The 15,430-nt window shown below is 36.5% G+C and overlaps 1 protein-coding gene across 1 annotated transcript; it reads left to right on the top strand.

The window, feature by feature from the left end:
• The first annotated feature begins 691 nt into the window (after positions 1–691).
• LOC104616259 (radial spoke head 10 homolog B-like) lies at positions 692–15,005 on the top strand. Its single transcript, XM_010286319.1, has 19 exons — positions 692–945; positions 1,646–1,721; positions 1,987–2,055; positions 2,265–2,438; positions 3,509–3,594; positions 4,231–4,351; positions 5,213–5,389; positions 6,124–6,265; positions 6,754–6,875; positions 7,341–7,530; positions 8,252–8,363; positions 8,448–8,533; positions 8,632–8,780; positions 9,577–9,684; positions 10,370–10,546; positions 12,550–12,601; positions 13,120–13,244; positions 14,185–14,375; positions 14,804–15,005. The coding sequence occupies exons 1-19, from the start codon at positions 692–694 to the stop codon at positions 15,003–15,005; spliced, it is 2,613 nt and encodes an 870-aa protein (XP_010284621.1).
• Positions 15,006–15,430: the final 425 nt, after the last annotated feature.

A 15,430-nucleotide genomic window follows, 5' to 3' on the forward strand; every position in this document is an offset into this window, starting at 1 on the left:
GGCTGTGCCCGTCAGCCCTCGCCACTGCAGCAACGCCGATTTCATTCTTGTAATACAAAGCAGTGATGATCAGTGTGTGAAATGAGTGGGAATTGTGATTACAGCTGTTCAAGCAGTCCTGTAACCTTCCAGTAGATCTTAACTGGCAAAATAACTTTATTTTTTAAGCTAAGGTGGTTATTCTATGTTGTGATTCAATCTGCAACTTATAATTTTGAAAGCAGGTTAAATCAATGATACTAGTGCAGCTGTAACTTTCAAGAAACTTGCCAAACATACCTTTGAAATACGGTTTTCAACTTTTCCACATGATGAAATCTCGCCACCTAAAAATCTCCTAGTAAAATGGAGACCTCCGTGTAGCAAAAGTAAGTCTATTGACAACACATCCGTTGTAGTGGTTTTGATGGACTTCTTAGAGGTAATTCATGGGCATCGCTTCCCGTTAGCCCTGCGGTCTGCCTACCGCAAGCTGAAACCACTACCTTGAGGAATGGTTATTATAGAAATAAGTTAAAATACATACATTTACAATAATTAAGAAAAGATTTATAATTTTTCACAGTTAGCTGTTTTGTTAGTTGGTTGGATTTTTTTTTTTTTTAATCAAATAGATCAGAGGGGGAAGAAATCTTTACGTAACACTGTAAATGTTCAGAAGAGAAGCACACATTGAGACAATTCAGTAGTTATGGCAAAGGATAAGAAGAAAGATGGCAAGAAGGCAGAAAAATCGTTACATCCTCCTGTTGCTGCACAAGATGCTACAGCTGAGAGTAGTTCAACAAACCTGACAGCTTTGCAGACCTTAGTGAATGGAGCGGAAGAAACACAGGCAAATCCAGTCATATCTGATAAAGAACCAGAGGAGGTAGAGGAACCTCCAGTCCAAGATCTTCCTCAATATTACGAAGAGCCTGTTCTTACTCAAGTTATTGTAAAAAGGTATGCTTGTAACAAATACGTCAGTGAAGTCAAGAATTCTCATTTACGGATCTCTGGTGTACCCAGTGTCATACAAACACGTATTTGACTCTCGATTTGAGGCAGCGTATCAGGTTATTCAGACCTAGTAGCCCTAACACCTTAGGAGCCTGATACATACAGAATTCTGCTGCTGCCCTGCATCCTGGAGTGTTGCTGGCACTCTCTGCCTACCAAAAGCCTCACTCTTTTAGCTTGTTTGCCTACGGTGAAGTTTTGTCTAAATATGCAGATAGTTGAAGAAAACATAGCTGTGTTGTTTAATGTTCAGTTGTTGCTGCTTTTTAATGTTTAGGGCTGCTCATATCCCTTAAGAATATCCTAAACTGAGGAAGCAGGTGAATGGAAGTGTTAAACAAATCCTTTGGTAGTTCAGGGGGACTATATGTAATGTTTCACATACTGACCAGGTTGCTTGGCTGTGCGCTTAGTAAATGCTACCAATGTTATTTGTTTTCTTAATTGAAAGAAATATGAAGAAATAACAAGGAAGGTGCAAAAAATTGGGAATTGTGATGTAGCTCATTTTTCTACATAAGGTGCAACAACTGGCCTGTGTGTAAACCATGGTAAATCAAAAGTCATTTATTATATGTCTGTTGTGATTTAGGTCTACTGGCACTGACTTGAAATCCTCATCTTTAATTTGTTTTCCTTGTAGCTATGAAGGTGGAAAAGTCTGTGGATTGTATGAGGGTGAAGGATTTGCATATTTCGAGGGGGGAAATACATATAAGGTGAGTGTATAAATTAAAAAAAAGTAATAGTGGCTCAAGTTCTTTCTCTAGAACAGGCAGGCTATTTCTTTTAATGTAGGTGGAGGTTGAGCACTCAGAATATGTAAGCATTGAAAACTCTTGTTTTCTGGCATTAAAACTTCATTTGAAATTAGCAGTTGGAGGGGAATTCATATGTCATTATTTTGAAATCTTGCAGTCACTGTAGGCTTCAGCTGTGGTAAGAATAAATTTGGCAAATTATGCCTTTCTCTTAATTTTGAAGGGCATGTTTTCTGAAGGGCTTATGCATGGACAAGGGACTTACACATGGGCTGATGGAGTGACGTACGAGGTAAAGTGCAATTTAACTTATAACAACATAATTACAGCCAATTAGATGTGCAAATTCAAGGAAAGTAGGTAAGTTGCAGTAATTGGTACAGTATGGGTGTCAACTGCAGAACTATATAGGCAGTGATTTCAATCACAAGCCTGATTTCTCACAGATAGTTGGGGAACAGAGAGTCTTAGTTTTTTAGATGTTGTAATTTAATCTTTTAGGGAACATTTGTTAAGAATGTGCAGATGTTTAATGGCCGTTACACATGGAATGATGGTAGCATTTACGAAGGATCAATCAAGAATGGAGTTAGGCATGGATTTGGATTTTTCAGGAGCGGTACTTGTCCCGTTTCTTACATTGGCTATTGGTATAAAGGTAAAAGACATGGAAAGGTAAGTAAGAACACCAAATGAGAGCATGGTCTTGGGTGACTACCTTCTAGAACAGCAAGCACTCTTGTGCAAAGCTTTTGCAAAAACGTTTTGTGCTGTCGCATGGTCTTACACTATGTAGGGATTTGTTTTTCCTAAGGATCCTCTCTGAAGTTGTGAATGCTAATTAAAACAATTGGGGTAGGATCTTGTTTGTAGTAGAAGGGATGAACTGTATCCTAAAAGAGTAATTGTCCTATTATGTGGTTTGTCCTTTATGCTGCTCCAAGTAGATGATGACAAATCAAAACTGATGACTGCATCAGTAGCCATGTAACAGTGACAGAACAATTAGCTTCCCAGTAATGACAAAGTGATCCCATCTCCCAAATCTGTTAAGCAGACCAAGTATGATAATTACAATTAAGACTGCCTTATGTAGTGTAAGTAACATCTAGTTCCAACTCTTTAAAGGCAAGAAGTGCTTTTATCTGTCTCTCTTTTGTGCATCCAGACTGAGACAGTCTTCTGGGCCTGACATTTTGAAGACCAATGCTCAGCATGTGAGGAAAATCCATTCTAATCATATGGGGTTTTGTTCTGTGTCACTAATGAGGCACTAAAGTCACACAGGCTGCTGTGGATGGTCACTGGTGCAATGGTCTGACCAGTTTATTCCGAGAGGAAGCTCTCAGATAAAGACAGAACAGTTAATGCTGCAGACCTACTGTTAGAAACTGAATTCTGAATGACTCAGAAAACTTACCTACCTCAGAGTGACTCCTGTGATTAAGTTGCCAAACTTAGGTCTCTGAAAGTATTTCCAAGTGGTTTGAAAAACATGTACATTTTCACATAATATAAAACGATTTTTTTTTGAACACTTGGTCTTTTTTAAGGTCTTAACTAATATTCATCAAAAGATGTTGCTTTTTTATTTAATTTTATCAGTTCAGTTGCTTTCAGTACAGTGTCTCAAAGTGACTATAAGTAAGAGTGTAATTACATGTGTCTTACATAATTTATGTGCAATGTTTTATTAATGGAGATGAATATTTAGGTATTTCAATTGACTATACTGTTTGTTTCAGGGTACCATTTATTACGATCAGGAACATACCTCTTGGTATTCAGGTGACTGGGTAAATAACGTCAAAGAAGGATGGGGAGTGAGATGGTAAACATGATAGCACTTGTTCTTATCTTCCTTTTTTAAAAAATTTTACATGTATTATGATACATTTTCTCCTCTTGTTTAAAACGGATACAAATGCTACCATAGTAGCATTTCGTAGTAGTGTGTACTTTCTGCAGTGGAATAAATAATTGTACAAAGTGCTTTATAATAATAAAATAGACCTTCTCTATAACTTACGTTTTTATGTTGGTATATTTCTACTGATCATTCCCACAAAAGAATGTCTTAAGGACAAAATCAAAAAATCAGCTTTGGTAAACCACAAATTGACATTAAAAAAACAAACTCAATTGATTTGAGCATTTCATGAATAAACAAGTTATTTGTGGAATTATGTATAAAAGAACACTTTTATTAGCTATGGTGAAGACTCTTTGGAAAAAAAGAACTGGTTAATATTGTTACAGTGATTTGTAAGTTAAAAATAGGAAGTAAACAGTGGGTACAACCAAACCTCTGTATCCATGTCACAGTGAGCCAACTTTCAAAGTAATGCTAATATTTAGCATTAATAAATGCTGAATTTATTAGCAATGAGGTTTTGCATAAACCTTGCTTTCATAAGATCCACTTAGAATTTAGTATGAGTCATTAACTTTTATTGTTTTCTTGCAGCTATAAGTCTGGAAATATCTATGAAGGTCAGTGGGAGAAAAATGTATGTCACGGAAAAGGAAAAATGAGATGGTTGACAGTTAATCAAGAGTATATGGGACAGTGGGTGTATGGCATACAGGTATTAATTTGTTCCACAGCAACGTCTTTAGTTCAGCATCTGTCCATTACTCTAGTGAAACTAGATAAGGAGTTTTGTGCAATATCAAAGGACCTTTGTATGATTTTTGCCAGTTGAGATAGCGGAAATATGTTGTTTATTTTAGTTGATTCTCATGTTAGCAATATTCAAATTTTTAAAAACATTTTGACTTAGTCTTACAAAATCATAATTTAATTATCTAATGGAAAATAAAAAGCTTTTTCACCAAAAAAAGTTTAAAAGTTAAATGTCTATGTCTATACTTAGCTTGAGATATGAGTTCAGCGGTGAATGTATGTGGCAATTTGGTTATGTGTCACCTGTGAAATACTAGACCACACTGTTCCCCCTTCTAAAAGTTTTATGTTGGAAGGAGGAGATTTCTGTCATTTTCTGTTCCTTCCATTTATTGTTCTATTAGGACAAAGAATGTGAGCTACTTCCTCTGTCTTTTCACTCTGCATAAAATTGTCAAGGAGTCCAGCTTCTGGAACATCATGGCTCTCTGTCTGGCATGGTGTTCCTTACCTGGCTGTTCAGCGTTACAGTCAAAAGGATTCAGGCAGGAAGGATGTCTTTAGGAGTCCTCTTGGTAGAGCTTGCTCAAATATGTGTTGATTTGGTGTATCCTCCGAGTGCTTCTCCCATACACCTTTGTAGAATATAGTTCTATGGATGGTTTGAAGTACTACAGCTATCAACTGCTTTTATTTGAGACATTTGCCAGCAGTGACCCTTAAAGATGCCTAGATGCATCTCCTTTTTAAAAAGTCTGGACCTGTAGCAATAGTAGCTCTTCTGGGGACTTTTTTTTTTTTAAACACACAAATTTTTTTTCAGCATGGATATGGCACCCACATATGGTTTTTGAAGAGAATGCCTGCGTCTCAGTATCCTTTAAGGAATGAATACATAGGTGATTTTGTAAATGGGGAACGACATGGACATGGGAAGTTCATATATGCCAGTGGAGCAGTGTACAATGGCGAATGGGTTTGTAATAAGAAGCATGGCAAGGTGAGTATTGACAAGTAGTAAGACAAAACTACAGGCAGCACCAGAGGAGGCTATTCTGTTCTATATAGTGGATCTCTACAATTCTGTATGGAAAACTACATTGAATTTGCATTGTGGATGGAATCCCCACATAAAGGGCAGAATCCACTAAAAGCAGTAGGAGTCCTTCCAAGGACCTTGCTGGGCCACAGATTTGACTCTGTGGTTGGACAAGTGTTGTGTGTATAAAGAAATATGTCTTACTGTGGAGATTTTCAGTGCAGTAAGTGCATCTTGATTTTTGTAGCAGTTGGTCAGTACTTTCACTCTGATACTGTGAGCTAATGGATTTCAAGCTATAGTTGTAGAGAGATGTTCTCACATTAACAGACTGTTTAAAAAAAAAACCTGCGAGCAGAGTGCCACATATGCAAACTAAGGATTGCACATAAGTCTATATGGGAGTCAGGGGGAATGTTTTTTCCTCAAAATTCTTTTCAAAATCAAACGGAAATATAGGCAATTCTTCATCCCAGCAATGTACTTTAATGAACAGATGACAAAGTACTTTATAAAAGAGGGTAGGAAAAATTATTTTGCTTTATTTTATCTCATATATTGCAGTTTAGCCAAGATTCTTAAAAGGAAATTTGATTGAGAGCATTAGTGTTATTTTTTATGATCTTTGATTTATATATTCTATATTCTATTATTTATATATATTTAAATTTATATTGAAATTAATCTGTCTATAGGGCAAGTTAGTCTTCAAGAATGGTCATGTTTATGAAGGAGAGTTCATAGATGATCGTATAGTAGAATACCCTGCTTGTCGCGTGGATGCAATGAATGCAAAAGAGCTGGATGCCATTTGCACAGGCAGTCATTTTGGCACTGGTAAGCAGCTTAAGAAAACAAATTCTACTCTGTTGACATTTTGTTGTTCCTTTTTACTATAATGTGAAGCTGTTCGTACTTACTCAAGAGCCAGACATACTTCTTCAAAGAACTTTGATAAAGATGGGAGTTATCTTAATAATTAGTTACTTTTGCTCCCATGCTTCTTGTTTCCTGTGCATGACACTTTGACTTGAGTGACACATCCACACTGCATCTGTAATGCTTTCAGAACACGGTTGTCTGAAAATTTCATAACTTGCGTAAGATGTGCATTCCCTTTTTGACTAGGGATTGGATTTGACAAAATTACTCTTCAGTTGTTACGCTGTTGATTATGATATCTCTACTCACTATAAAGGAGTCTATTATTCTCAGTTTGAAGTCAGTAAGATAAGAAGGAATAATACGTTTTATTTTCCCTCTGTGTGTATGTGTGTGTATATTTAACTTCATTTTAGTTCTAATTTATTTTATTTGCATGGTAGAAAATATCACAATCATTAATGGATCAGAAAATACTTCTGTTCTGGGATCAAATATTGAGTTGGACATATCTTCACCGCTTGACTTCTTGCCAAAGGAAGAGAGACATGAAGAAATGAAACAAGTAAGAGTCTACTGTTTGATATTTTCAGATTTCCCCCGCAGTGTGTTTCATATTATTTTATTTCTGGTTTATTTGTATTAAAGTAACTCTTTCCATTAAAGAATTATTCAAAAATCTGAAGGCTGTGAAACAGAAAAGCAAAAAGAATGAATGAACAGTATTGCCTCTTCCTGAGTGTCCACTAGAAGACAATAAAAAATACGTTAACATATCTGAAAGGGCATTCAGCAACTACTTTTAGCTGCTCTAAGGTTTGTCTGCTGACAGAGACTAACTTATTTTTATCAGTCACCAAAAAATATGTATTAAAACTACATCTGACTAATGTTCTCATGAATACTTAACCAGGGATATGCTCTTTGAAGTTACAAGATCAAAAGCATTATATGCCCAGTTACAGGATTGATACAAGCTGATCCCTACTTGCTGTGAGACGATGCTGAAAACATATCCTGCTTTATTTAGGTAGAATTTGCTGTGTTGCGGCATATTACAGAACTGAGAAGAGTTTACACCTTCTACAGTGGCTTAGGCTGTGATCATTCTCTTGATAACACCTTCCTCATGACTAAGCTCCAATTTTGGAGATTTCTGAAGGACTGCCAGTTTCATCACTCCAACATAACTCTTGCTGAAATGGATCGGGTTTTGAGCGGTTTGTATTTGTGTTGATCGGGGTCTAGAATCTAGGAATTTTGATAGTAAACTGTGGAAAATTGGAGTGGCAAGTTCTACTGATAGCTTAAGTCTGGTAGTTAAGTGTGAGTTCTTGGTGGATGCATTAACGCTTCTCCAGGCACTTAAGGTGCTTAGGTCAGAAAATGCAAAATTAAAATACCACTTTAAAAATTGTTCTAAAGAGCCACCTGTTCAAAAATTGTATTCACCCCTGGTCTTGCCATCACTATTACATGTAGTTTAAGAGGTCTGGGAAAGAGAAGTAGAAGAAAGAAATATTTTTCTTCTTCCTGTCCCACCCAGTGCTCTTAACTTTGGCGTAAATGTAGTATGGTTTGGGTTTTGGTTTTTTTCCTCTTATAGAGCCAGTTAATCAGTTCCATTTAGACCTGCAGTGGGATGCACTGCAGCATCTCTGGTATGTGAGGGGTTTAACTCCAACTTTGCTTCCCCTTTCATTCCTCTGTGCTGAGTGGATGCATTTCTCGAAAGAGAGGATTTTACAAGATTCCGCTATAGGTGGATGGTTCTCCCTTGACCTGCTTGTTTGGAAGTGATGCTGTGCCTGGTGTGATTCTTCCAGGAGTGTTGTTACACTATGATATGTAGAGATGGAGAGGATAAGAAAGGCTGACAAGTCAATATGCCTATAAGCATTTTAAGTACGTAATAGGGATTTATTTTGTTAAATTTTTTAGGTGATAAAACACCACTTGAGGAGATACATTGTCCACATGAGACTCTACTGTTCAGAACATTTTTATCTTACCTTATTCGTCTAGCATTTCATATCTATCATGAAGAGCACAAGTAAGTTTCATCTTTTAGTGAAATTTATTTCAGTGTAATCAGTTTTATTCTTCCCAGAAAAGAGTATTTTTGTTTCAACTGTAGAGAGAAAGGTCCTTATCTGCATAAGTGTTTCTTAAAAATGATGTCCAGGAATGTTATTCCTGCAAAAAAAACCTGTCGTATCCAAGGTAAGTAATGGTATTTCTTATGTGTGCAAAATTCATCAATTAGCACCACATACATCATGTTTTATTGTAACTTACTTTTTCCCAATTAATTTTTAAAGGTATCTTATTTTCTGAAGAACGACGTACGGTTTTTGCCATGAACTACATCAACAAGTGCTGGGAAATATACAGAGCTTTTTGTAGACCAAGTACTAGACCTCCATTTGAACCCACAATGAAAATGAGGCACTTTCTTTGGATGTTGAACGTAATAATCTAATTTTTTTTTTATTTTGTGTGCTTAGATGCGCTTTATTTGTTCCGTTTATATGGGCATTTTAAAACACTCCCTGTGGCTTCTGCACAGTTGAAAAGGTAGGAGTGATGTTATTTGTACAAACTGTCCAACAAACATTAAAAGGACAGTTGTTCTACAGATATTATTTATGTACTTTTGCAGGATTGAATTCTGATTTTGTTCTTAATCATTTCAAAGAATCAAATCTTAGATGAGTTTTAAAGGAATATAAATATTTTTGCTGGCCTTCCCCCCCCCCCCCTTAAAATGTATATACGAAAATGTCTTACTGGTAGAACTGAAAGACTGGTAGCTTTTGAAATAACGCAGTAAATCAATTTAATATACTGCATGATGAACATGAGATTCTTTACTAAAATTCAGTAATTCAGGGACAGATCAAGATTACACTGAAGCTAGGGAACAATTCCCATTGATATGTCTGGGTTTTGGGTCACTGTTGCTGTTTAAATCCAAGCCTTTTTTAAATGAAAAAAATTAATAAAAATACCGGATGGCAAAACTGTAATTTCATACATTTTTATTTATGAGCTTTCACAAATTCTTTCTTAACACTGTTTTTGCAGTCTAGGAAAAATTCCTGTTGACTTCAGTAGGGTCAGAATTCACTGTGTCATTAGTTACATATGTGGAAGTATCATTTGAAACCACTAGAAATTTTGACGCAGCCTTTAAAGGGAGTTAGCTAAGGTCTATGTGGGAATGCCTTACGTGCTGTTAACATGTAACATTTAATCTTACCCAGGATTTTAAACTTCTCCGCAAACAATTAACTGCTTCAAGACTTGTGGAAATACTTGTCAAAGATGGTCCCTCTCTATATGATAGCAGTAGTACCAACCTGGAGCAGGAGGTATGTATGGGGAAAAAAACACATCATAGTTCATGGAACAGTTAAAATTACTTTTAAAAAATGCTGCAAATACTGTCCTATCTGCTAGAACAGGAGGAAAATTAATTAAAAAAGAGTACAAACCTGAGCCTCTATTTTTATCTTCTTTTGTTCTGCTTGTATCTTCTAGTTTAGCTTGTGCATTCTATGCTTGCTTATTATCTTGCCCTTCTTAGTACAGTCCCAGCATTCCTGACCATACAGATACCTCCTTAAGAGTGCTGTAACCCAGAAGGGGTTAACTGAACACACAGTGTAAGGCTTACTAAGGGATTCATTATACACCCATTCTTGGGGCTTCTGGAAGCATTGTATGCAATTAAACATTTAGGTAATAGCAATAGTTGTGTGTTATTTGTTAGAGAAATTTCACATTGCTCCAGATACACCAAAAAAAATCTATGCGATATTTATTTCAATATGACTTGTACAAGGAGTAACACAGTATATCACCTCCTGAATTTTTTGAGCTTTGGCTGCTTTCAGTTTTTCTTCAGAAGACGGGATGTTTGAGTAAATAAATGAGGCCAGCAAGGCTTCACAAACAATCACTTTTGAGTTCTTTGCTTGCTCAGGTACATATGCCCATTAATGAAGGGATTTAGCAAAAATTAATGACTTAATCACTGTGTTTGTTTTACTCTAGTTGGTTTTTCTTGAATTTGTTGAAGCTCTTCTTGATTGTGCGTTGGTGTATGTTACCAGTGATATGGTTAAGGAGCAAGTAGATCGTGATAATCAGAAAAGAAGTAGCTTTAGAATCAAGAATCTCTCCAAGGAAACCACAAATGTGTGTCTGTACCCAGAATATTCTCTGTCCCAGGTAAAGTTGGTGCAGATCTGTTAAATATTATTTTATGTCCATTTAGAGGGTGAAGTCGGGCCCTGTGAATGTTCTGTGTTTCCTGAACATAGAAACTAATTTCCTCTTTTTACATAAACAGTCACCTGCTGCTTTTGTTTGTTGCTACCTTTGATTGTAACATACACATAAAGTACTTACAGGTCTTCCAGTGTTTGAAGGGGAATTGACAAATTGGTTGACTGGTGGAAGATATGCTTCTCCTTAAGTTCAGTGTCTAAAATTGCCCTGTAAAAATGCATTGCAGTTGTTGTATATAGCAAGACTTGATGTTTCCCAGCAGTTAAGCTATGCTCTGTTTTTGCTAAACTTTTGAATAAGGATTTTGTAGGTTGTAAGATGCTGCCTGTGACGCTGGTAAAATTTAGATGCACAGGGTAGTTGAAGGCATGACTTAGAATTGTTATTACTTGGAATTATGCACAAGATGAAAGTTATTTTTATTAATTTTAAAGAGCATTCACATGTTATTTCACAGTCTCCGTAAGCCAGTAGTGCCACTGAACACCGCCACTTGTTCCCATCCTATGGAACCCATTCCCTTGCATTCCTGCAAGCATTAATGCAATTGAACAGTGAAATGGTCCACTTAAAATAGTCAGATTTTCCAAGACCAAAATAAAATCTTAACTTAAAATGTATTAAATGTAAAATTCTTCCTGTGTTTACTTTCTATTAGTGCACTTACAGCACAAGTACAATTGGTACATACATAACTGATGATGTTTCCGAGGCAGCTGAGCTTTACTCTTGTTCACGGTTGTCTTCAAGCAAAAATGTCGTATCACAAGATGATATAAAGAAACATGAGGTATGTGAAAAGCCCACACTGAAAGATGGAGCAGAGAGTTTGCAATTCATGGATGACAGAGTAGCCAAGGTAGTTTTAAGTTTTGAAAGGAACTAGAATTTCATCTAATACTAAATACTATGTGTTCCCATTCCTGGATCTGTGTATGAGCCTGGAAGTGGTGCATTTCCATTGCTAACAAAGTATTTGCTCCCACACATACTCGGCAATTGTTATTTAGAATATTAGGTGGTGTCTTCTACATTAACTAAAACAGTGGTGAATGAAGCTACAGTTTTATCTTTATTGGCAAGGTGGGGAGTGAGAGGCCAAGAAGTGGGCAGAGAGATTTAGAAGCACTGGGGAAGGTAACTGTAATAAAAACACTTTACAGAATTATTCTAGCAAACTTTTCACTTTCACTGCCTTTACAATTTTGTACCTAGTGTATGACTATAATGAGATTCTTGACATCTCAAGAACAAAAATGGATTGTCTTATCCCTGTGATTTCAGAGTAAGATAGTAAGGATTACTGTTTTGTACTGGAATAATGGAAGTCAAGACAGATAATTTGGAAACTTCCTGACTTTTAGAAAATACACCAACACTTAGAAAACAGAATTGTTTTCTGAGTTTTTGTGAAACCTGTCGCTTGTCTGAAGAGAGTGGCATCATCAGGCTGCAGAAGATGCTTGGGATGGCAGTTGGAAAGATTTCAAAGCATCAGTCTCAGATACAATCTCAAATGTTGTTCTTTCCTTTTCACTCAATAGAATTTCTGGAATATATTCCTATACTCGGGAATAGAAATTCATTATTGTTTCCCCAGGAGCAGATGAATAATAGTATGTAGAGCGACATGTTAGAACAGAGAGATGTGTCTAAGAACAGCAGCTTTCATTCTCTGTACTTCTATCTTTCCTCTGAATAGGATAATCCTACTTCCCTGGTTGGTAGCAAAGGTAAAGTGTTACGACTGATTTGCTAATACTTGAAAGCATGAAACACTATTGGAATTTGAATATTTTGAAATAGGCATAATTGCAGAATGTATTTGGTTGGAAGAATGCTTTGGAGATAGGAATTTGCATGACTTAAGTGGACATTTGATTTCACTTTTTAATTTCAACACAAGTCCAGGCATTTAGTAACTGAATTTAAAACCTTGGCAGCCGCCAAGACCTTGTGAAGACAGAGAGCATGCTGGTCAAGAATTTCGACTGGGTAAGTACTGTAGTTACCATAAGCATCTATAAGCAGTGGTGCTAAAGAAGATTCACTTTTTCTGCAACTTTAAAGATGATTAAAACAGTAGCTGGTAATTGAAACAGCTGGATGTATTGCAATTACAGAGGGTAGCTGCATTCAGTTTGGCAATTATGACAAGGTTTACATTTCACTTTCCAGACCTGCTATACACAGATAGTTGGGCAAGTTTGAATCTCTGAACTTTTTGTGCTTTTTAATTAGAAGCTATCACATTTTCCTTAAAAATAACTTAAAGGCTTTCACAAACTAAATTCTTCCTGTTCTGTCCCACTCATTTGGGCATGGAAACGGGCGATTGAACTCTGCACTGTGCCTTCACTATAAACAAAGTTTTCACCAGTACAGAAGTATTTCAACCACAGGTCTAGCTGTAAGGTCAGATGACAATTTATATTTGTTAGTGCTGAAGATAAAGCCTGATATTTAATACACAGAATTACAGACTGTATAATTTAAATTTTCTTTCTTTGCAGTATCAGATAGTGTCCTCTCATTTCACACAGCTCATGGAGATATCAAAGATGTTCCATCATTGTTCATCTGGGATGCAGAAAAAGAACAGGATTTCTGTCCAGCAAAGGAATTGACAGGTAAAGCAGTCCTACTGTTCTAAGACTAACACAAAAAAAATCCCTCGTAGCTCTTGCATTGCAGTTTTAATTGTATATGCAGATTTCAGCTTGTCACAAGAGGGCAGTAAATGAACATGAACTCTGAAGAAACGTTTTTAAAGAAAATTTTTAATAGAATTTTTTAAAAGAAAATTAAACGTAATAATTAAATGAGATGTTTAGGTACTGACTTAAATAGTTTCCCCAATTTTAAAATGCCACATCTGATTTGTGGGGCATCTATAAGCTGTAACTTGTATTTACTCTGTGAGAAGCTCCATCTGCAAGCCTGCCTTTTTTTTTTTTTTTTTTTTGTCTTGGACAAATAAAAGATATTACTGCTATGTCTTGCTTCTTTTACTTAATATAGTAATTATTATTAATGGTGTGCCACCATTAGCTGGGATAAGATGTCTTTATGTTATGACAGGCCAGCATTCACACAGAAAAGAAATTAGGAAGAGCATTTTCATATGTTGAGGCTAGTAACCTTTTTATACCATCTCCCTTCTGGCTGATTAGCAGATCTCATCTGGGTTGTTTTTTGTGGTTGTTAAGTCTTTTCTACAGATAAAGAATCCTAATCCAAGAGCATAGGTAGATAAGTATCTTTGTGAGTCATCAGCCCTTCCACTGAAATCTGATGACTGAAAAGTTACAGATCTGAAAAAACATTGTTTCTTAAAGTATCAGCCGATGTGCCTTAGCCTAATTTTTGACAGTCACTATTGGGTGCTTGCATGCAATTGTGTTGTTTCAGGTAGTCATGTTTGTTCATCCATTCCCCCATGCACAGGAGTCATGGATACTGATCTGTCATCAGACTACTGCAGGAGACCTTATCAGATCTGAAATATTGTACTTTAAAACACGTTTGAAATACAAGTGCCCCCCTAAGTAAGCGTGTTTAATTTATTTGTTGCAGAGGAACCAAAACAAGCTAAAACTGAACAAGATGAATTTAGTCTGTGGATGTGTCAAGTGCAGATCTTTTTTACGACTAAGTTGTTTCCTGCTTACCAGCATGAAAAAGTGCTGAGGGAAAAAATAAAAGAAAATCAAATACGGGATGCCGAATTAGCTGAGCTGAGAAAGATCAAGGATGAGGAGCTGGCAAAGTGAGTGTTGTATCTTATCTTGAAGTACTGTTCTCTCTTCTACTAATAAAATTATTGAAAATGAGAAGTGTGCTTTAATAAAGTAGTATAGCATACTGTAACTGGGAAAACAAACTTGTCCAGGTATAAGCAACATACAGTAATAAATCACTCATGTGACTTCTGCTGCTGCTGGGAGTAAAAAATACAAGCTGCTTTCAGGTTACAGAACTCTTTTAACTCTCTGATATTTCTGTCACTTGAGCCCTGCTCTGTGTAAAGGCAGTTAAGATGTGTTTTTACATAGTCAGACTTGAAGTGATGACAAGACAGATTTTCTGTTCTCTGCACTATGAGTTTATACCTCTCATATAGCTGTAGTTGCTTAGCCAGCATAAATCTGTCTCCCCGCTCTTGCGGTACATTAAATTTAAACTTTGTTCACTCAGACATATTGCTGGAAGAGAAGCAGAAGAGGCAAAAGGGCAAGCAGCTGCAGCAGAAAAAACATTTGACTCCAAGAGTGCAGATTTTAAAGAGTTAGAGGAGCCTTTTACACAGTTAGTACCCCCTCCAAAGGAGGAGGCACCCATTGTAACACCCCCAGTTGTTACCAAGGTGCCTGCTGGCAAAAAGAGAAAGAAGAAATAAATCTTCTGATGAGAACTACTGAAGCTTCAGGTAAGTATTCTGTGAATTAAAAAAACCACCACCACAAGAACCACATGTATAGTAAGGTCTAAAATACAATAAAACTGCATGCACAGGCCTTGCCCGTCTCAGAGGGAAACTGTCTGCTCTTACATTTGGGTCTTGGGAAAGAGAATACAGTCATTTACATAAGTGTAACCCTTTAAGCAAAACTATTCCAGAAGTCAGTTTTTGACTTGAAACTAAAAATTCCCTCAGTGTTAGGTTAGTACAAGAACTGTGAAATTGTTTCTGCTTAAGCCATGGTTTATTTGACTGAAATGCTGCGTATAAACGAGTATGTAAGAATTTGACAGAGAATGTAAAACAGGCTGAAGCAGGAGCTGCAAAGAACAGGTCAACCTAGAAAGTTCTTTGTCCAGGGG

Source organism: Phaethon lepturus, unplaced genomic scaffold, assembly GCF_000687285.1.
Source record: "Phaethon lepturus isolate BGI_N335 unplaced genomic scaffold, ASM68728v1 scaffold9744, whole genome shotgun sequence".
In the NCBI taxonomy this organism is placed as follows: Eukaryota; Metazoa; Chordata; class Aves; order Phaethontiformes; family Phaethontidae; genus Phaethon; species Phaethon lepturus.

Excerpts from the sequence above, each read along its gene's own strand:
- LOC104616259 (XM_010286319.1), top strand. The coding sequence starts at position 692 with ATGGCAAAGGATAAGAAGAAAGATGGCAAGAAGGCAGAAAAATCGTTA. Across the intron at positions 6,876-7,340 it reads GACATGAAGAAATGAAACAA|GTAGAATTTGCTGTGTTGCG; the intron begins GTAAGAGTCTAC and ends TGCTTTATTTAG. Across the intron at positions 14,376-14,803 it reads AAGGATGAGGAGCTGGCAAA|ACATATTGCTGGAAGAGAAG; the intron begins GTGAGTGTTGTA and ends TTGTTCACTCAG.